At 44.9% G+C, this 21,275-nt stretch overlaps 1 protein-coding gene across 4 annotated transcripts; it reads left to right on the top strand.

Annotated features, from left to right (window-relative positions):
• The first annotated feature begins 1,225 nt into the window (after nt 1-1,225).
• Nucleotides 1,226-20,225, top strand: LOC308576320 (arylacetamide deacetylase-like 4). 4 transcript variants are annotated; one of them, XM_081175559.1, is made up of 4 exons: nt 1,226-1,450; nt 5,501-5,644; nt 7,178-7,241; nt 18,802-20,225. In XM_081175559.1, exons 1-4 carry the CDS (start codon nt 1,345-1,347, stop codon nt 19,574-19,576), a joined length of 1,089 nt encoding a protein of 362 aa, XP_081031685.1. In that variant the 5' UTR covers nt 1,226-1,344; the 3' UTR covers nt 19,577-20,225. The 4 variants fall into 4 exon arrangements, with proteins under 4 accessions (XP_081031685.1, XP_081031684.1, XP_081031687.1 ...); XM_081175558.1 differs by having other exon boundaries at nt 1,275-1,450; nt 5,428-5,644; XM_081175561.1 differs by lacking the exon at nt 1,226-1,450 and adding an exon at nt 4,111-4,148.
• Nucleotides 20,226-21,275: the final 1,050 nt, after the last annotated feature.

Genomic DNA, 21,275 nt, shown 5'->3' on the forward strand with positions numbered 1-21,275 from the left:
TCAGAGTTCAATCCTTCCTTTACTTTGCAAATGCAACACCACAGCAATGTTGGCTTTCTTTCCTTGACCCCATCACCTCCACCCTATGGTGTCATGGCATTAGGTGCTGGCCTGCAGCATTATCTTGAGGACAAATCAACACTGATTACTTTCCATTTGGATTACTGCAACGTGTTATGCAAGGAGTTGAATCTGGAAAGTCTGGAAACCTGTTAGTGCTAATAATGACTATAGGGACATTGATTGGCACTTGACAGGGGAGTTTAGGCAAATTCACACCAACGAACATGCACCCACACCCTGTGTGAGGAAAGTTAGAAGTGGGTGTGAGACTCAAAATCTGAACAAAATTGATGAAGCAACAGAGAGTTTATCGATTACAAAATAACGTACTTGCAAGATCAGGTGTCCAAAAGCAGACACATTAACAGAAGTGGAATACAAAAAGGGAGGTGTGAGGAGGTCGTGGAAATAAGTGAATGAAAGATAAGATATTGAAATTGTTTGATTTACTTTAAACTGTTTTTGTTTTGTTTTGTTAGTTTAATGTGTTTAATGTGTTTATGTTATGTAGTATTTTTGTACTGTACTGTACTGTACTGTATTGTATTGTATTGTATTGTATTGTATTGTATTGTATTGTATTGTATTGTTTTTGTAGTGTTTAAATTGTTGGAAAAGTAATAAATATTAATTTTAAAAAAACAAAAGCAGACAAACCCAAAAATAGTAAGACCGAAGCTTATATCCCTTATACCCAAGGCAGGTTCCCTCCTGTTTCCCCATTAGCTGGGTATGTGCAGGGTTTACAGCCTATCACGTCCGCCCAATTAAAATACTAACCCCCCCCCCCTTTGTTGACATCTCCCATTACTCTGAATTTGATGACCATTCCTCCTAATTTCTTTCCTCCTCCTTTGGTCAGTGTTCCTATGCTTTTACACATTGACTCAAGCAATAAACCACATACTGACAACCCTTAGGCATAAGCAAGCTCTATATTTGCTGAAGCCTGCGTCCATTTCAACTGTCAGCCAACCTGTTTTCGGGCATTCTAATCACGAGTCATTCTAAAGAGAAGCTGCTAAGCAAGTCTATGGTTAGCTTGCACCTTATTACCACATCCTGAACCATTTGTTTTCTTCTCAGCTGAGAGATTGAATGGGTTGTCCGAGAATGTTCTATTGCAGGTGACATGGAGTGTTCTTGTATAAAAGCCACCAGCATTGGCTAAGGCGAAGTCCTTGTCTCTGTGCCTCTGAGTTGAAGGGAAATGGCATTTGGTGGAACTCTGTGGATGCTGATATTATATATGACCATCTTCATTCATCTCTTGCTGTTGGTATGGGGAGTTTCTTATACTCTTGCCAGGACCCACCTGCCTCGAGTAATGGGCCGTCCTACATCATTGATAATTTTAAATTTCTTAATGGGATATGGATTTGTACTGGTAAGTTTATTTTACATAGATTACAGGGATGAAGCGACACCTCTATAAAAAGGGCTGCACCATTTGAAATATTTTAGTTTAGAGAAAAGGCAAGTAAGAGGCGACGTGATAGAAATGTCTAAGATTATGGAGGAAATAGAGAGAGAAAGGTTTTCCTCCGTCTCTCACGACAGTAGAACTTGTAGACAATCCAATGAAGCTGAATGTTGGAAGATTCAGGACAGATAGAAGAAAGGACTTCTTCACACATAATATGTTCAATCCATTGAAGTCACTCTCACAAGAGGCAGTGATGGCTGCCAAGTTGACTAGCTTCCAACGAGAAATAGAGAAATTCCTGGAGGCAATAGCTATGGATGCTTATTAACCAGCTCTGGCTCTAGAGATGGAGGCAGCAATGCTTCTGAACACCAGTTGCTGGAAAACACCGGAGGGGAGAGGGCTCCTGTGCTTGGGTCCGGGTTTGTGGGTTTCCCATTGGGGCAGCTGGTTGACAACTGCGAGATGCTGGCCTAGATGGGCCATTGGCCTAATCCAGCAGGCTCTGCTTTGAGGCGTTCCCAAAGGAAAGGAAGGATTGAACTCTGGTTATGAAAATACACACAGAGGCTTGAACCAGCAAGACTGGTTGCGTATAAATACACACAGAGGCTTGAACCAGCAAGACTGGTTGCGTATAAATACACACAGAGGCTTGAACCAGCAAGACTGGTTGCGGTTGTGAGTCCTAGCAAGCAGTATTCAGCGGCATACAACCCACAATAGTGCAAACATACCTATAGCCTCCTCCATGAATTGGCCTAATCTATGATTAGATGGGCTCAAGATCTTGGCCATAATACAGAGATGTCCCAGTGGGGAAACTTTTGGAGGGTTGAGGCATTCACAAACTAAATGAAGGGTTGAACTCTGATTAATAAGAATACACACAGAGGCTTGAACCAGCAAGACTCTGGGAAGGGTGCGTATAATCGTGTCTCTCTGTGCTTGTCCGTGTTTTTTTCACAGCCCCCCCCCCCCCGGCCCAGGTAGTTTTATTCACAAAAAAGCTTTTTACAGAGTGTTCCTAAGAACCAATCAGATTTCCTCTGAGCATTTCAACAAACCCCACTTGGGGACAAAGTTAACCTACAAAAACTAATTAAGCATGCATATTTCTGGGGTAAACAAACCAGAACTACAAAGGAGTGCATCCAGCAACCCCGGAAGTCACAAACAAGCAATATACATGATAAGAAGGAGGCCAGGAGGACAGGGATCATTATCACCTTCATGTGAGATCTGTTTCCTGGCCCTAAGATTAACATCCTAAGATTAACATATCAGAAAAGCTACAACAAAAAAAGCTGCCCACTATCTTTCACAGCCCAGGATGCATGCCTGGCATAGCTGTCAACTTTCAGATTTGAAAAAAAGGGATCAGTAGCCAAAATAAGGGATGACAGGTCCCAAAGTAAAGAGCTCAGCTAATTTGTAGGTGGGCTTTTGCCCTTGCAAACAATCGCGGCACCCTCTTTTCATGTTTCAGTAATTTTGCTTTGGTCTCTTGGTAATGTGCTGCCACCCAGTGGCCTTCTTGGCAAATTGCACCAGGTAATTCAAGGGGGGATCCCAACATAACCTTTCCTTGCTTCTCATTGTGTCCCGCTGACCGTTGCTTGGTAAGTGCTGCAGTTACTTTCCATAAGCAGACCTTTCTCCTTTCCCCAGACCAGCTCCGTCAGGGCTATTGCTCACTTCCAAGCCTCAATATTACCACACTGTCACCTCTCCGCTGGGAAGCGCTGAGCAATGGCGAGTCCCCAGGCAACGCGGCCGATTTAATCGGCACGCAGCCGATTTAATCGGCACAAGGCCGATTCCAAATCACATTAGTTCCAAATTATACAGCCAAATTTTTAAAATTTTATTGGGGGTACCCATGCTTTCGCGCTCCGAAAGGGATCCAAACATCGCTCTTGCTGCAGCTTTGATTTCACAGTTCTCTCCAGTTCTCTCCAGATAGTCTCCTTATTATTTTCCTCATCTTCTTATTGTAATCATATATTCCTTTCTTTGTGAACTCTGATAATCTTCACAAGCGGGTTGAAAACAAACATATCCTGTGTGGATTTTACACTCTCCAGGAGCCATATCACATAAAGGACAGCCGCCATTTCCACACCTCCATAAAAAACATTCATACAGTCTGTCTGTGATTTCCACCGCCCTGCGAATTTGTATCTCAGGGGGCTCTGCCGGGTCAAATTCACATTCCGATAACCATACATTCACATTCTGATGACCACGGTCCCCCCCCCATCCTCCTGTGGGCAAGCCGACTTGACGAATCTCCATTTGAAACTGCGTCACAAAGCTTTCCTTCCATTCCCGATATTCCCACCAGCCTCTCTTTGATCAATAATTCATTTCCACACAGCTTTTAATCTCCAGCTTGTGATTAGTAATTTGCAACGATTCTTACTCTCTGGGAGGGAGGATTATTGGGTACTCACATAAGACAAAAAAAGAAAAGTTTTTCCTCCCCCCCTTTCCATTTCAGTCTGACATACCAGTCTTTTAATGATGAGTCTTGATTTATTGTCCAGCCTGTCGCTCCTCACACAGAGATGATGAGTCTTGATTTATTGTCCAGTCCGTCGCTCCTCACACAGAGATCCCATTAATCAGCAGTCTTTACACCCGATCTTCACTTGAAGTATGTGCATTTGGTTCTTTATCAAATTATATATTTCGAAGTAATGCAAACCAGTGCGCGATCAGAGACAGCGTCCGGGAGAGCGGCCCCACCTGAGGGCTTTGTGTCAAAGTGCCCAGTCACCCCCTTCTTTCAAATCCGGGGGTGAATTATGGGCACAGCTGGCAAGGCAGTCCCCCCATTCCCTTGGGGGGGCAAGGGAGGCTGCATACTCCCATATCAGCCTCTTAATTGCCTCGTGTGGGTCGGAGAGATGTTATTGTTGGCCATCTTCCAATGTGCCCCCTGGTGGCCCCACAACTTTCCTTGCTTCTCATTCCGCCCCCCTGACTGTTGCTTGGTAAGTGCTGCAGTTACTTTCCATAAGCAGACCTTTCTCCTTTCCCCAGACCAGCTCCGTCAGGGCTATTGCTCACTTCCAAGCCTCAGTATTACCACACTGTCACCTCTCTGCTGGGAAGCGCTGAGCAATGGCGAGTCCCCAGGCAACATGGCCGATTTGATCAGTGCAAGGCATGCAAGCTCCATCCCCCAGTCGTTCTTAGACTCCTTATTGGGTGAGCAACGCAGCCAAGCAACACAGCTGGAGCCTCCCTCCTCCCTGGCTGGCTGGCAGGGAGGGAGGGAGAGGAGCTACTTTTTTGGAAACCTGGGAAATTTACAGGGCATCATCAATCCAGGACAGCAGCGGGAAACGGCGCTGGGATAAGGGAGTTTCCCGCCAAATAAGGGACGGTTGACAGCTGTGATGCCTGGCAAAGCAACGGGCAGCTGGGCTGTGTACGCAAGCAGAGAGAAATGGACAGTAGAGGAAATGGCTAGAGATGCAGAGGGTTGTGGGATTTGATCGGAAATTACTGTCAATGAATTAAACCCAATCAACACCATGCTTTCACAGCTGACACAATGGCTTGATGCATATTTTATAATTCCTCATAGTAATCCCATCTCATCCCCACACTCTGGATATTTGTACTCCTACACTGCTTAGGTTCTTATGCACTCCACTGGATTTATCCTGAGTAGTACTAGCACTGAATACCCCCAATTTGTGTTGCATCTTAAGGTTTGAAATAACAGGAAGCGTACTAGGAAAGGGGAGTGGGCAGGGGCTTCACTTCTGGGCTGCTCAAAGAGAATAAGTTTCCATCCCAAGAGGAAGGAAAGGATAAACCCCGCAGTCATCTCCCATACACGGTTTCTGTTCCATAGGCAATACATATATGCAATACATATATCTAATGCTGATTTAAAATGCTAAATGTTTTGGTTTAAACAGGGAGGAATTCTGGAAAAACTGGGCATCTGCCATAGATATTCCATACTCAGGATCCTAAACCTATTAATTCCAGAAGTGAAGGACCCAAAAATGATCACAAGGGACCTGGTTTTTGATGGGGTGCCTGTGAGGCTGTACTGGCCCAAGACATCACCTGCTGGGAACAGGAAAGGAATCATCTTTCTTCATGGAGGGGTTGCACTATTTGGAAGCATCCGTAAGTTCTGTGAAATGTTTTTGAAATGTTTCACTTTGTTGTTTGTGGAGAATTTGGGGTGATACTTTAATGTAAAGGTCATGAAATGTTTGCTATGGAGGGGTGGGGGTGGTTTGTGCTGCCTCCGGGGATTTATTTTTATCTTTATGAATACTGCTACAAAAGTTGGGTACCACCTCTCTGCCAAACCAGTAGGATGGCATGATGAGAATTGTAGTTTAAGAACAGTTGGAGACCCAAGCTTGGGAAACACTGCTCTAAAGACACTCTTTTCCTGAAAACTCAACACCCCCCCCCCCCCTTGCCATGAGTCTGACAACCTCTTTCTGCTCAGGCCCAAGAATTCCTCGCATATGTGCCAACAACCCCTTTTGTCAAGTTAAGGCCTCTATCCAATTGAGGCACTGACTTGGAAAGTGTTTTTTCCGCTGGCCTCCAATCTTCCCTTCAATACTCCAAATCAGGTATAGGCAAACTCCGGCCCTCCAGATGTTTGGGACTACAATTCCCATATCCCTAGCTAACAGGACCAGTGATCGGGGAGGATGGGAATTGTAGTCCCAAACATCTGGAGGGCCGGAGTTTGCCTATGCCTGCTCCAAATAATAATCAAAATCCTACCATTTATTAATTTCTAAGGTTTAGGGTGGTCTCCCCCCAAATCTATAACAATACAAAGAATAACAACAAACAATGTCAATAACCTGTGTCTACACACAGTTTAAAAGGCCATCTATTGGTTAATTAGCCAAAGGCACCTGACAATATGAAACGAAGGCGCCAGGTGAGTGTCCTGGGGGAGAGCATTCCACAAACGAGGAGCCACAACAGTTCTGGGCTTGGCCCAGAAACAAATTGGCAGCCAATGCAGTCACACCAGGATTGGCATTATATACCCAAACCACGGTGGGCAACCTGGCTGCTGAATTCTGCACCAGCCGAAGTTTCTGAACTGTAGGCAGTTTAACAGGGCAGGATGGGATTGTGTGGTAAGAAAACAGGGCTGAGCCTTCCTGTTCCAGAGATGTCTGGTTCTGTATTAATTCCTAATGTCAAGGTCAATGAAAAATGCCAAAGAAGGTATTTGTGCTTCGTACTTCAATGGATTTCTATGAAAGGTCTTCCAGAGATGCTCAGAATTAATTTGAAAGAAGCCCAAAAATGTGGTCTGAGGTTTGTTTGGTCCTGTTCTGACTTATTTACACGTTCATTCTGCATGGAGGGAGTCCATGGTCATCTCAAGGAGGGCTTGTTCCCACAGCTGTGCAGCACTGGAGTCAAGGCATCTTTCCCAGCCAGCCTTTCACTAGCCAGTCCAAAATGGATCCCAGTCTTCGTTCTTCCTAGCACACCTTGCTTTAAAAGTATGGATTTTTTGGTTCTATTCTGAGTTTTACCCATTGAAACTGCTGATCAGGAGGGAACAAAATGTACATAATGGTTTTCAACTAGTGATGCCCCATTTATAAAGGGTTCAGTTCAACTTAGTTGTTGCCAAAGGAAACTCGTTAAAGGTTATGTGCCTTTTCCCAGGAACTTCTGAAAGGATCTGCCATTCGCTTGCCCACGGAACCGACTCAGTGGTTATGTGTGTTGAGTAAGTATCTTCACGCTTCCGTTTCTAACCCTTCCACATGAGCCCAGAAAATGGCTGATTTTGCCAACATCGTGAATTTGCCAACCTTTAGAATGGGTGTTCACCTTTGTCTTTTGATTTTTATGCCTTTGGACACAATCCCTCTGGCTTTAAGCATAAGAGGCTGGATCAGGCCAAAGGGGGCCCAAAATCCTGTTCTCACGGTGGCCAACCAAATATCCCAATGAAAAGCCCACAAGCTGGACCCAGACACAGGAGCACTACTCCCAGTTGCAATGTACATCATCTGGTATTCAGAAGCATTACTGCCTGTGATAGTGGAGATGGCCCATCCGCCTTGTGACTAGTATTCATGGATAACCTTATCCACCATGAGAGGCTGATATGGCTTCTCAATCTATGCCAGTTCTATCTGTTGCAATTATCTCTATCCTGCCTTTCAGGACAAAACTCCTTCCAAGGCATCATATAAAGAACATTAAACTACTTTTATATAAAACTCGATAAATGTTTTACACAGTGTGTAGTTAAGCTGTGGAACTCGTTCCCTCCGGAGGCAATGATGGCCTCCAGCTTGGGTGGCTTTAAAAGAGGATTAAACAAATGCACACGGTATAAGACTACCAGTGGCTACTAGCCATGATGGCTATAGCCTGCCTTTGCAGGTGGAGACAGTGTCCTTCTGAATGCCAGTTGCTGGAAGCTGTGGGAGGGAAGAGTACCACAGGACTCATGTTCTGATTGTGAGTTTCTCCAATGATTGACCACTGGCCACTGAGAACAGGATGTGAACTAGCATTATATTATTATGGAAAACCTCAGGCACTGGGGCTCAATGCTCCACTCCAGACCTCTTCAGTTCTCCCTGAAGAGCCAGTGTGGTGTAGTGGTTAAGAGCGGTGGACTCGTAATCTGGTGAACCGGGTTTGATTCCCTGCTCATCCACTTGCAGCTGCTGGGTGACCTTGGGCTAGTCACACTTCTTTGAAGTCTCTCAGCCCCACTCACCTCACAGAGTGTTTGTTGTGGAGGAGGAAGGGAAAGGAGAATGTTAGCCCCTTTGAGACTCCTTAAAGGTAAAGGTACCCCTGCCCGTACAGGCCAGTCGTGACTGACTCTAGGGTTGTAAACTCATCTCACTTAAGAGGCCGGGAGCCAGCGCCGTCCAAAGACGCTTCCGGGTCACGTGGCCAGCATGTTGAAGCTGCACTGGTGAGCCAGCACCAGTGCCGCACACGGAAACGCCGTTTACCGTATTTTTTGCTCTATAAGACTGTCTTTTTCCCTCCTAAAAAGTAAGGGGAAATGTGTGTGCGTCTTATGGAGCGAATGCAGGCTGCACAGCTATCCCAGAAGCCAGAACAGCAAGAGGGATTGCTGCTTTCACTGCGCAGTGGTCCCTCTTGTTGTTCTGGCTTCTGAGATTCAGAATATTTTTTTTCTTGTTTTCCTCCTCCAAAAACTAGGTGCGTCTTATGGTCTGGTGCGTGTTATAGAGTGAAAAATACGGTACCTTCCCGCTATAAAGCGGTACCTATTTATCTACTTGCACTTGAGGGTGCTTTCGAACTGCTAGGTGGGCAGGAGCTGGGACCGAACGACGGGTGCTCACCCCGCCGCGGCGATTCGAACCGCTGACCTTACGATCAGCAAGTCCTGGGCACTGAGGTTTTACCCACAGCGCCACCCGCGTCCCATGAGAAACTGGAGTCTGGTCCTTCTACAGGTTGGGAAAAGCAGGGTAGGGGTTAGTGATAAAGCAGGATGTCAAATCCAAACTCCTCTTCTTCCCTCTGAAATCACCGCAGACCCCCACCTCTGCACCATTGCCCCTCTTTTTCACCCTCCTTGAGTGGCATCTGCCTGATTGGAATTTGTCTTGCTTGCGTGAAGGCAGGGGTGCCAACTTGAGTAAATATTGCCCCCCCCGGTAAGTCCCATATTGCATAAATGATCACATGACGTGGAGCACATAACCATTTGAATGGAAATGCCAATCAGCTTAGGGGGACCAGCCTCCTTGGGGGTGCTGAAGGTACCTCAGCCCTAAGTATGATGTCAAATGTTGATGATATCTTGTTTTTTCTTTAGATTTCGTAAAGCTACTAAGCATCCGTATCCAGTCCCTGTACAGGACTGTTTAACTGCGGTAATACATTTTATGAAAAATGCAAAGGAATACAGAGTGGACCCCAGCTGCATTGCCATTGTTGGGGAGAGTAGTGGAGGCACATATGCTGCAGCCATTTGTCAAGAACTGGTGACCAGAGAGGACCTCCCAAGAGTGCGAGCTCAGGTCCTCATTTACCCATTCCTCCAAGGAATTGACTTCAATTTGCCATCCTATCAGCAAAACCATTCAGTTCCTCCCTTGTTCCGGAAAAGAGCTGTCAGTCTTGGTTTGACATATCTCACTGGGAAGACAATGAATGTAGATGGAGTTCTGAAAGGCGCCCATGTCCCTCCTGATTTGAGGGAGAAATACCAAAAATGGATCAATGCTGATAACATTCCAGAAGAATTTAAAGCTAGGGCCTATGTTCCTGTAGAACCTGCTCCATTTTCAGAAGAACTTTATGAACAAGTTAAAAGAGGCAGTGAGACAATGTTTGCCCCCCTTTTAGTGGAGGATGACATAATCCATCAGCTCCCAGAGGCTTTCATTCTAACCTGTGAATATGATGTTCTCCGGGATGATGGGCTGTTGTACAAGAAGCGGTTAGAGGACAATGGTGTGCCAGTGACATGGTATCATGTTCAAGATGGATTTCATGCAATAATGGCCATAGCTGGTTTGAAGGCAATTGAATTTCCGAGCACACAGAAATGTTTGCAGAATGTAATACAGTTCTTAAAAGGTTTATAGAAATGAATGACATTCTTTGTCTTCCTATGGCAGTCTTCCCCTTCTGTGGAGGGAAATATCGTTCCTCATTGTGCCAATCCTGAAGTAAAAAGAAAAAATCTGATCAAAAATTCCACTCTGTTTAATTTATTAAAATCACAATGGGTTCTATGAATACATAAGCAAAGCCCTACTGGATCAAGCCATTGGCTCACTTCACGCAGCATCTTGTTCTCTTTATGTTACATATATTTAAAATTAATTTTCATACAGTTTAACAAATTCAATTCAGTTTCAATACAATATTCCCTCAACATTTTGACTCCTCATCCTTCCTTCCATGATGTTTCTGTTCAAATCCTTTGTCTACTAAATGTAATACTCATTTCTATAACAAATATCCAACATTAGATTCCTTTATCATTCTCCTTCCTGTGCTTATATTTCCAGTCCTGCCTGTGTTTTCATTTGACTATAATATTTTCTCAGATATTCTGAAAAGGATCTCCACTCCTCCACAAGCATTTCCTCTTTTTGGTTTCTTATTTTCGCCTTCCCCATATAGTCCAATAGTTTTAAAGTCCACTTCTCTTTTGTTGGAACTTCTTCATCACTTTTTTTTAATTGATTTTCCAGATTTCAACCCAATTATAAAAATTATAACAAATTAATACAATTCTGTGTAAGTGACTTCTTGCATGCCGTCCTTGATCCGTCCTTATCTTCCAATGTTACTGACTGCGTTTACATACTCTTATTGAAGTAAATAGTATAACAGACCCTGAGGATTGCCACACCCCTTCTTACTGGTTTGGGAGTCTTCTCTTTCTAGAAGATCTCTCCCCTCCTGACTAGAATGAGACCCATATAGGCTGTATCCACACAGCTTCTACTTCTCCTGGCTCAAAGTCAGCCCTTCAGCCAGCTCCTGGCGCAAAACTCTCCCAAGACACTCAAACCAAGCCCAGTCTAAAAACTCCCTCAGAAACTGCTCCTTTTATTTTTCTCCTCCCACTCTGCTTAGTACTCTTTTTTTAAAAAAATAGTATTTATTAAAGTTTTAAGTTTACAAAAAGACAAAAGAAAAACACCAAATTAAACAATAACAAAACCAATACATCACAATAAAAAACAGAAAAATAAAAACAATTAAAAACAAAGCAAAAAAGGAAAAAGAAGAAAAAACAAATCGAACCTTCCCATAACTTATCTTTCATTTGCTTGTTTCCCTGACCTCCTCACACCTCCCTTTTTTGTATTCTAAGTCAATTATCCATTTCAGCAAATCCTTTCCCTCTCTTCAAAAATTTTATCCTGAAAATTTATCTTGATCTTGATATAAGTTTACTTTCCCTCTTTTCACAAATTAACAGTCTATTTTCCTTAAATCTTTGATACATTTTTGCGAAAATCACCTAGATTCATTCCAACATCATTCTAACATTCATTAATTTTACAATGTTTCTGTAAATAGTCTTTAAATTTCTTCCAATCTTCCTCCACCGACTCTTCTCCCTGGTCTCGGATTCTGCCCGTCATTTCCGCCAGTTCCATATAGTCTATCACCTTCATCTGCCATTCTTCCAGAGTGGGTAGATCTTGTGTCTTCCAATACTTTGCAATAAGTATTCTTGCTGCTGTTGTGGCGTACATAAAGAAAGTTCTGTCCTTCTTTGGCACCAATTGGCCGACCATGCCCAGGAGAAAGGCCTCTGGTTTCTTCAGAAAGGTATATTTAAATACCTTTTTCATTTCATTATAGATCATCTCCCAGAAAGCCTTAATCCTTGGGCATGTCCACCAAAGGTGAAAGAATGTACCTTCCGTCTCTTTACATTTGCAGCATTTATTATCGGGCAAGTGATAAATTTTCGCAAGCTTGACTGGTGTCATGTACCACCTGTATATCATTTTCATTATATTCTCTCTTAAGGCATTACATGCCGTGAACTTCATACCTGTGGTTTATAACTGTTCCCAGTCAGCCATCATAATGTTATGTCTGACATTTTGTGCCCATTTAATCATAACAGATTTTACCGTTTCATCCTGAGTATTCCATTTGAACAGCAAATTATACATTCTTGACAAATTCTTAGTTTTGGAGTCTAACAGTTCTGTTTCCAATTTTGATTTTTCCACCTGGAAGCCAATTTTTTAACCAAATTATATGCCTCCATTATCTGATAATAATGAAGCCAGTCTCGCACTCTATTTTTTAATTTTTCAAAACTCTGCAGTTTTAACCTGTCTCCCTCCACTCTGCTTAGTACTCATTCAGAGAGGCTCCAGCCCTCTGGTGGAATTCTGAGGGACTGCATCACCAAACTCTGGTCTGGCTTTGCTGTCCATCACAGAGGTACTTAGCAGGGGTCAGCAAACCTTTTCCGCAGGGGGCCAGTCCACTGTCCCTCAGACCATGTGGTGGGCCGGACTATATTTTGAAAGGGGGGGGGGAATGAACGAATTCCTATGCCCCACAAATAACCCAGAGATGCAATTTAAATAAAAGGACACCTTCTACTCATGTAAAAACATGCTGCTTCCCAGACCGTGTGTGGGCCGGATTTAGAAAACTTCAGTGGGGGAGAGGAGAGGGTGGGGAAAAAGCTTTGCAGAGGGATCAAGAGGCGAGAAACTGGAGTCTGCTCTTTCTACAGGTTGGGAAAAGCAGGGCAGGGGGTGGGTAAAAGGTAAAGGTAAAGGGACCCCTGACCATTAGGTCCAGTCATGACCGACTCTGGGGTTGTGGCGCTCATCTCACTTTATTGGCCAAGGGAGCCAGAGTACAGCTTCCGGGTCATGTGGCCAGCATGAATAAGCCGCTTCTGGCAAACCAGAGCAGCGCACAAAAATGCTGTTTACCTTCCCGCTGGAGCTGTACCTATTTATCTACTTGCACTTTGGCGTGCTTTCAAACTGCTAGGTTGGCAGGAGCAGGGACCGAACAACGGGAGCTCACTCCGTGGTGGGGATTCGAACCACCCACCTTCTGATTGGCAAGTCCTAGGTTCTGTGGTTTAACCCACAGCGCCACCCGCGTCCCTTACAGACGGTGGGAGGCTGGCCCAAATCTGAAAACACGATGCTACTGTCCCTTAGAGCAGCTTGTTATTGGTCCTGGGGAAGGCTGAGAGGAGGCGGGGAGGGGAAACGGGGAACTTTCCTTGGGCAAAGCCAATAGGCATTGCTAGGCATTCGTCTTGCGGGGCACCACTGTATCTTCTTTTTGCTTTTTGGCAAAACTTGAGGTTTGACTTTTAGTCAAAGGAAGTAAAAAGGTGTCTTTTCTTTCCTCACACTGATCATTCCCTTGCTGTCCTTCAGCATTGTCTACCTCTGCTACTGTATCCACCCCCTCAGGATTAGGTGACTGTGGACTCCCTTTTGCTCTGGTAACTATGAAAGTACTCTGCACATGTTCTAAAATGTCCCAACCAATGAGCACAGGGGCGGGGATTTCTTCCGACAGGGCTACCTCCCACTTCCCTGCCCAGTTTTTGAATCTGACATCTATTTCCGCCACCTTTAGGATTTCTGCTTGTTTCGAAATTCCTTTTAATTTCATTACTTTTCCTGGAATTATGGCATCATCCCTGATTATATCCGGGTGGACTATGGTGACTTGAGATCCCGTGTCCTTTAACCCGAGATATCTTTTTCCGTCTATCCAGATATACTCTCCAGCATTCTTTAACAAGAGATTATCTTGTTGAATCACATAACAGTGCAGGACTTTGGCCTCTGCTACCTCAGCAGGCCCAGGCCTAGTTGGCATGTCTGTTTCCTTGACAACCTGGCTAGTTGGGCTCTGCTCCACAGACTGGATACAATATGTCTGTTTCTGTGTGGTACTATAACTAGATGTTTCTTTTCCTGTTTTACAATAAAAATGTTTATGACCTAATTTCCCACATCTCCAGCATGAAATGTCTTTGGGTCCTGCATAACTTGTTTTATTTACTTTTCCCTCAGTAAACTCTGTATGGGTGTGTGCCTTCTCATGTGGGCTTCCCAATGAGGGGCTGCCTCTCTTATCGGTTTCTGAGGTAAAATTTCCTTTGGTTTGCTAAAAAGTTATTCTTGTTTGTTTCCCAATATCTCCCACCAAATTTTGGCCCATCAAATCCATGGTCTCTGATTTCATTTATTTTATCAGCTGCTTCCTCTATTGTCTTGGGGTTTCTTTCTTTTATCAGGTACTTCAATTGGCCATTTATTGTGTCGTAAAATTGCTCCAACACCATCACTTCTCTAATCTTAGGTACTGTGTCTGCATTCTCTTGCTCTAACCATATTGTGAGGTAAGTTTTTATCTTTGCACCCATCTGCGCAAAGGTTCCCTCCCTCACCTTTGTCACACTTCTAAAATTTTTCCTCAACTGCTCTGAGGTAATCCCAAAGCGTGTATATGTTAACTGCTTGTACACCTCAAAATTTCGGGATTGTTCCTCAGTCATTTGAGCCTATAATTCGGCCAGAGGACCGCTTATTCTAGCTCTCAAGATCATCATTTTATCTTCCTCTCTTACTTGAAAATCGTGACAGGCTCTCTCGAAGGCTACTAGAAATGCTTCTGGGCTATCCCTATCTCTAAATTCAGGAAAGTGTTTTAAATCTATCTTCATTTGATTCTGCCCATCGGTGTTATTTTCTATTTTCTAATACCATTAGTTCCAACCGTCTCATCTCTAACTGAAACCGCTGCTGTTCCCTTTCCTGCTCTGCCCTCAATTTTTCTTTTTCCAATTCTTGCTCAAGCCTATTTTTATCAAGCTCTAATCTCAAGTTATATTCTTGTACTAATTTCCACTTTTCAAAATCCTCTGAAAACTGTGGAACTTCTACTTCAAGTGGGGTTTTAGTCATCTCTTCTATTCTGGTTTCTTCCCCCTGGGGATTCCCATTCTCTTCTCCAGAGCTTTCACGTGGGTTTTCTCTCACTGGGTGCTTAGTCTTCTTGGGTGGCATTATGGTTGAGTCAGTATTTTGCACTAATTAAATAAGAGACTTTTACTCTCAGGACTGTTCCTTCCGGCTTGGCTTTCCAAGACCCCGGTCCCCAAAGTATAGCTTTAGGTTTTTTCCTCTAACCTTTCAAGCTTACTTCCTCTGACCCTGAGGCTAAGACTCCGCCAAAACAGTCTTTTGAGATCTCTTGCTCTTATTGTTATCTCAGCCAAACGGCAATCTGGGGGTTATACTCAATCACACCCTCAGGCCAGGTAATCTCTTCACCGGTTTTCCCCTTCCCCTCTCCAGGTGTATTGTTTCCCCTCACAGGCACCTAGACTTATCGAATCCCGCTGCTGTCGCCAATTTTGTGGCGGCAGGTACGGTTGTTATCCCACCGCTGCACCACCAATTTTGTGGCGATCACACAGGGCCCCCGGACATTTCACGGTCTATTGACCCTGTGCCACCACTGCGGTTGCTTTCTTCGCTGCCACCACCCCGCTTCTCACGGGGACACACGGAGTCCAGACAGTTGTTAACATAAACAAATAATCAAGTTTATTTTTAAGAGCAGGAACAAGCATATGGTTGCAGTTTATTTTCCTCTGGTCAGTTTCCTAATCTTAGTTCCTACAACTTCAAACTGAATTATTCCCAACTATCTATCTAACTCCCTAACAATTCCTCTCACTCTCTCACAATACAACTCAACCAACCCACTGCTAATCCACCCTCTTCCTTCTCCCACACCCAAGCCTCAACTCCCAACTAACAAACCTCAACTCCCAACTCCCAAACCTCAACCGTCAACCCCCAGACCTCAACTGACTTTTCAAAACCTTCCACTCTATCTTTTACTCCCCCCTCGCATTCTCACTGACCAATCACCTCACACCCATTTTAACCCTTTCCTTGACACATCCTAGGGGGCAAACGCCACAGACGGGCCTCCGGAACGGACTGTGGTCGCTAGTAGAGGTTCCACTGTATTGTTAGAAGACAATTTGTCATTGTAATTTAATGTAAAGATCCTGAAATGTTTGCCGTGGACGGGGGTGAGGTGGGGGTGATTTGTGCAGCCTATACATGGTTGTTGTTGTTATCTTCTACAATCAAGTAGCATATATATTTTATGAAATAATAATAATAATAATAATAATAATAATAATAATAATAATAATAATAATAATATATTTATACCCTGCCCATCTGGCTGGGTTTCCTTAGCTACTCTGGGGGGCTTCCAATAAAATATTAAAATACAATAGTCCTTCAGATATTAAAAGCTTTGCTAAACAGGGCTGCCTTCAGATGTCTTCTAAAAATCTGGTAGGTGTCTTTTCCTTTGACATCTGGTGGGAGGGCATTCCAAAGGGTGGGCACTACTACAGAGAAGGCCCTCTGCCTGGTTCCCTGTAACTTCGCTTCTTGCAGTGAGGGAACTGCAAGAAGGCCCTCGGCACTGGACCTCAGTGTTGGGGCAGAACTATAGGGCTGGCGATGCTCCTTCAGGTATACTGGATGGAGGCCGTTTAGGGCTTTAAAGGTCAACACCAACACTTTGAATTGTGCTCGGAAACGTACTGGGAGCCAAAGTAGGTCTTTCAAGACCGGTGTTATGTGGTCTCGGCGGCTGCTCCCAGTCACCAGTCTAGCGGCCGCATTCTGGATTAGTTGTAGTTTCCGGGTCACCTTGAAAGGTAGCCCCACGTAGAGCGCATTGCGGTAGTCCAAGCAGGAGATAACTAGAGCATGCACCACTCTGGCGAGACAGTCTGCGGGCAGGTAGGGTCTCAGCCTGCGTACCAGGTGGAGCTGGTAAACAGTTGCCCTGGACGCAGAATTGACCTGTGCCTCCATGGACATTAAAAACAGACATTTATGACACAGCAATATTAGTCATATCCAGTCCATTTTTTCTAGAAAAAGAGGTGCCAGTACTCACCATGAAGTTGTTAAGGTAAGTGCCACACTTTTAAACAACAACAACAACAACAAAGAGGTGCCGGTACTGCATACCCTTGTGTACCCCCTGGGGGGGAAAGTATTGGTCATATCTGTTAATTTCAACAGTTTTACTTTCATTAGGACTAACTCAAAGTGGATTCAACTCACAGTGATTTCAATGTGAACAACCAAGGAAATGTGTAATGGAGCGTAACAAATAATTGCTCACAGCAGGCAGTGTGTGGTGTGTCCCCCCCCCCCGGAACCTCTGAAATGATCTGCCGTTCCATTGCCCACCAAACTGACTCAGTGGTTATGTGTGCTGAGTAAGTATCTTCATGCTTGTTGTAGCGGAAAAAAGAGTATTTCCCCTTAGTTTCTAACCCTTCCACATGAGCCCAGAAAAAAACTGATTTTGCCAACATGGTGAATTTGCCAACCTTTAGAATGGGTGTTCACCTTTGTATTTTGATTTTTATGCCTTTGGACCCAATCCCTCTGGCTTTAATGATAAGAAGAGCTCTGCTGGATCAGGCCATTAAACTACTTTTACAGAAAACCACCACATCAACCCATAAAAAGCCATTAGGATTCTTCTCCTAAGGCAAAATGGCCCTGTGGTTGAGAGGGAAAGTGCAGCTGGAGTTAAAGTGAACTTCTCTCTGGCAAATAAGCTCAACCTGTTCCCAACTGTCCCGTCAGCCACACTTACCATCCAATGAGAGCAGTGGTACATTGGGCAATGGGAGATGTGTCATTTGCCAGGGCTTCAGAGCCCTTTACAAGGCAAGCCTTCCTGACAGTAATGGACATCATCTCTCCCAATGGCTGCCCTCACTGCCTTAATGCACCTTTGGTGCATGATCTGAAGCCTCCTGGCCAAGGTGGGTGAACTGGAGTTCTTGGCTTTAAGGCCATATGGTTTAAAGTGGGCAGAAAGAGTGGGAAGCATTGATCTCAGGAAGGCATGGTGGGACATACTGGAGGTGATTCAGAACTGGGGTTGTTTTCCTGAGATGGAAAAGGAAATCAAGGAAACATTCAAAATATAGAAGTTCAAAATATTCAAAATATAGAAGTTGGTTATATTAGGCATGTCGTGTGGAAAGTGGCCTAGGGAAATGTGTTTGTCGCTCTCTCTGAACTCTAGAACATGTGGACATTCAATGAAGCTGAATGCTAGAAGATTCAGATAAAAGAAAGTATTTATCCATACAGCGCAAAGTTAAACTATGGAACTAATTCCCACAGAAAGCAGAGATAGCTTCCAAGATGGATGGCTTTGAAAAGGGATTAAATAATTGGGCAGAGTATAAGGCTACCAGTGGCTCCTAGCTATGCTGGCTATAGTCTGCCTCTATGGTCGGAATCAGATTTGACCAGCGGCCACTGAGAATGGGATGCCGAACTAGCATTATATTTGGGTGCAGAGCATCAGGCACAGGGGCTGAATGCTGCGCTCTGGGCCACTTCATTTCCCCTCTGACCCCAGACCCTACCCCTGCACCATTGCGCCTCTTTTGCACCATCCTTGAGTGGCATCTGACTGGTGTGAATGTGTCTTGCTTGCTTGGTTGGAGAGTAGAGAAAGGTGTGTGGCTGTGTGTAGGAACCAGCCTACTTGTCCAGTGGGAAAGTTTGCATTTGCTTTCCATTTTGCTCTCTGGTCCCACCCACAGCTGACATGTGGCCCCCAGGAAGGTTGCATAGAAAGGAATGTGGTCCTAGGAGTGCCACCCTTGCAATATGCCATTGCAGGAAAATGCTGCAAAGTGTATGATGAATGCTGATGACATCTTGCCTTCTCTTTAGGTATCGCTTAGCTCCTGAGCATCCGTATCCAGTCCCTGTACTGGACTGTTTAACTGCTGTAATATACTTTCTGAAGAATGCAAAGGAATACGGAGTGGACCCCAGCCGCATTGCCATTGCTGGGGAGAGTATTGGAGGCACTTTTACTGCGGCCATTTGCCAAGAACTGGTGACCAGAGAGGACCTCCCAAGAGTGCGAGCTCAGGTCCTCATTTACCCATTCCTCCAAGGAATGGACTTCAATTTGCCATCCTATCAGCAAAACCATTCAGTTCCTCCTATGTTCCGGAAAAGAACTGTTAAAGTTGGTTTGACATATCTCACTGGGAAGATAATGAATGTAGATGGAGTTCTGAAAGGCGCCCATGTCCCTCCTGATTTGAGAGAGAAATACCAAAAATGGATAAGTGCTGATAACATTCCAGAAGAATTTAAAGCTAGGGGCTATGTTCCTGTAGCACCTGCTCCATTTTCAGAAGAACTTTATGAACAAGTTAAAAGAGGTACTGAGACAATGTTTGCCCCCCTTCTAGCAGAGGATGACATAATCCGCCAGCTCCTGGAGACTTTCATTCTAACCTGTGAATATGATGGATTCCGGGACGATGGGCTGTTGTACAAGAAGCGGTTAGAGGACAATGGTGTGCCAGTGACATGGTATCATGTTCAAGATGGATACCACGGAATAATGGCCTTGGCTGGTTGGGGGCCACTTGCATTCCTGAACACACAGAAATGTTTGCAGAGTGTAATACAGTTCTTAAAAGGTTTATAGAAATGAATGACCTTGTAGGAGTGCAAATATCCAGAGTGTGGGGTCAGGTGGGACTACTATGAGGAATTATAAAATACACATCAAGCCATTGTGTCCATGATGAATGCATTGTGTTGACTGGGTTTAATTCATTGACAATAATTTCTGACCAAATCCCACAACCCTCGGTATCTCCGGCCATTTCCTCTACTGCCCATCTCTCTTGCTTGACAAGTCACTTACACAGCCCAGTTGCTTCGCCAGGCAGGCATCCTGGGTCATCAAAGACAGTGGGCAGTTTCCTTGATGTAGCTTTTCTGATGTTAATCTTAGGATGTTAATCTTATGGCCAGGAAACAGATCTCACCTGAAGGTTATAATGATCGCTGTATTCCTGGCCATCCTCCTTATCATGTATATTGCTTGTTTATGAGCGCAGGGGTTGCCAAATGTACTCCTTTGTAGTTCTGTTTTGTTTACCCCAGAAATATGTGTGCTTAATTAGTTTTGGTAGTTTAACTTTGTCCCCATATGGGGTTTGTTGAAATGCTCAGAGGAAATCTTACGAACACTCTGTAAAAGTTCTTTTGTGAATAAAACGACCTGGGCCGAGGGGTAGAGGCATGCAGAGATTATTATATGCACCCTTCCCAGAGTCTTGCTGGTTCAAGCCTCTGTGTATTCTTATTAATCAGAATTCAATCCCTCCTTTTCTTTGAGAACGCCTCAAGTGGTGCTCCAGGTGAGGCAAACCTAAAGGGGAACCGTGTGAGGCTGGGGGGGGGGGGACCTCAGTGTGTGAGGCAAAGCTAAAAAGAAAACCTCAGCATTTGAGGCACAGCAAAAGGAAACCTCAGCGAAAGGAAACCCCCAGGATTGGACTCTCCTCAGAGCTAGCAACCTGCTATCCCTCGGTCTCCTTCTGTGTGTAATATACAGATGCAGAAATGAGTTTATATTTAGTCAGCATGAGTTTCTTATTCCTCCTGTTTAATAGGAATACCCTTTCTGACTGTCATCAGATGTTTTCTTATAAGAAAATTTAGCCATACAGCAGGTAGCACTTAACTTATTGTTGTACTATAATTATAACTGAACCACTGTCCCAAGTCAATTACCGTATTTTTCGCACTATAGGACGCACTTTTTCCCCTCCAAAAATGAAGGGGAAATGTGTGTGCGTCCTATGGTGCGAATGCAGGCTTTTGCTGAAGCCTGGAGAGCGAGAGGGGTCCGTGCGCACCGACCCCTCTCGCTCTCCAGGCTTCAGGAAGCTATCCCAAGTCTTGCAAGCCCGGCGGGATGTCCCGCGGGCTCGCAAGGCTTGCGGGCAGCAGCCTGCACCCAAAAGCTGGGGACAGCGGGGAGGCGCAGAGCCGCCACCCCGCTATTCCCCGACCTGATCTGGAGGCTGGCGGGGGGAGAAGCAAGCCTGCTTCTCCCCCCCACCATCCCCACAACCTCCAGATCAGGTCGTGGAAAAGCGGGATGGCGGCGCTCCGCTATCCCGCTTTTCCCCGACCTGATCGGGAGGCTGGCGGGGGGAGAAGCAAGCCTGCTTCTCCCCCCCACCAGCCCCACAACCTCCAGATCAGGTCGTGGAAAAGCGGGATGGCGGCGCTCCGCTATCCCGCTTTTCCCCGACCTGATCGGGAGGCTGGGGGAGGGAGAAGCAAGCCTGCTTCTCCCCCCCACCAGCCCCACAACCTCCAGATCAGGT

The sequence above is a fragment of the Podarcis bocagei genome (genome assembly GCF_964188305.1).
Source record: "Podarcis bocagei genome assembly, chromosome: 16".
In the NCBI taxonomy this organism is placed as follows: Eukaryota; Metazoa; Chordata; class Lepidosauria; order Squamata; family Lacertidae; genus Podarcis; species Podarcis bocagei.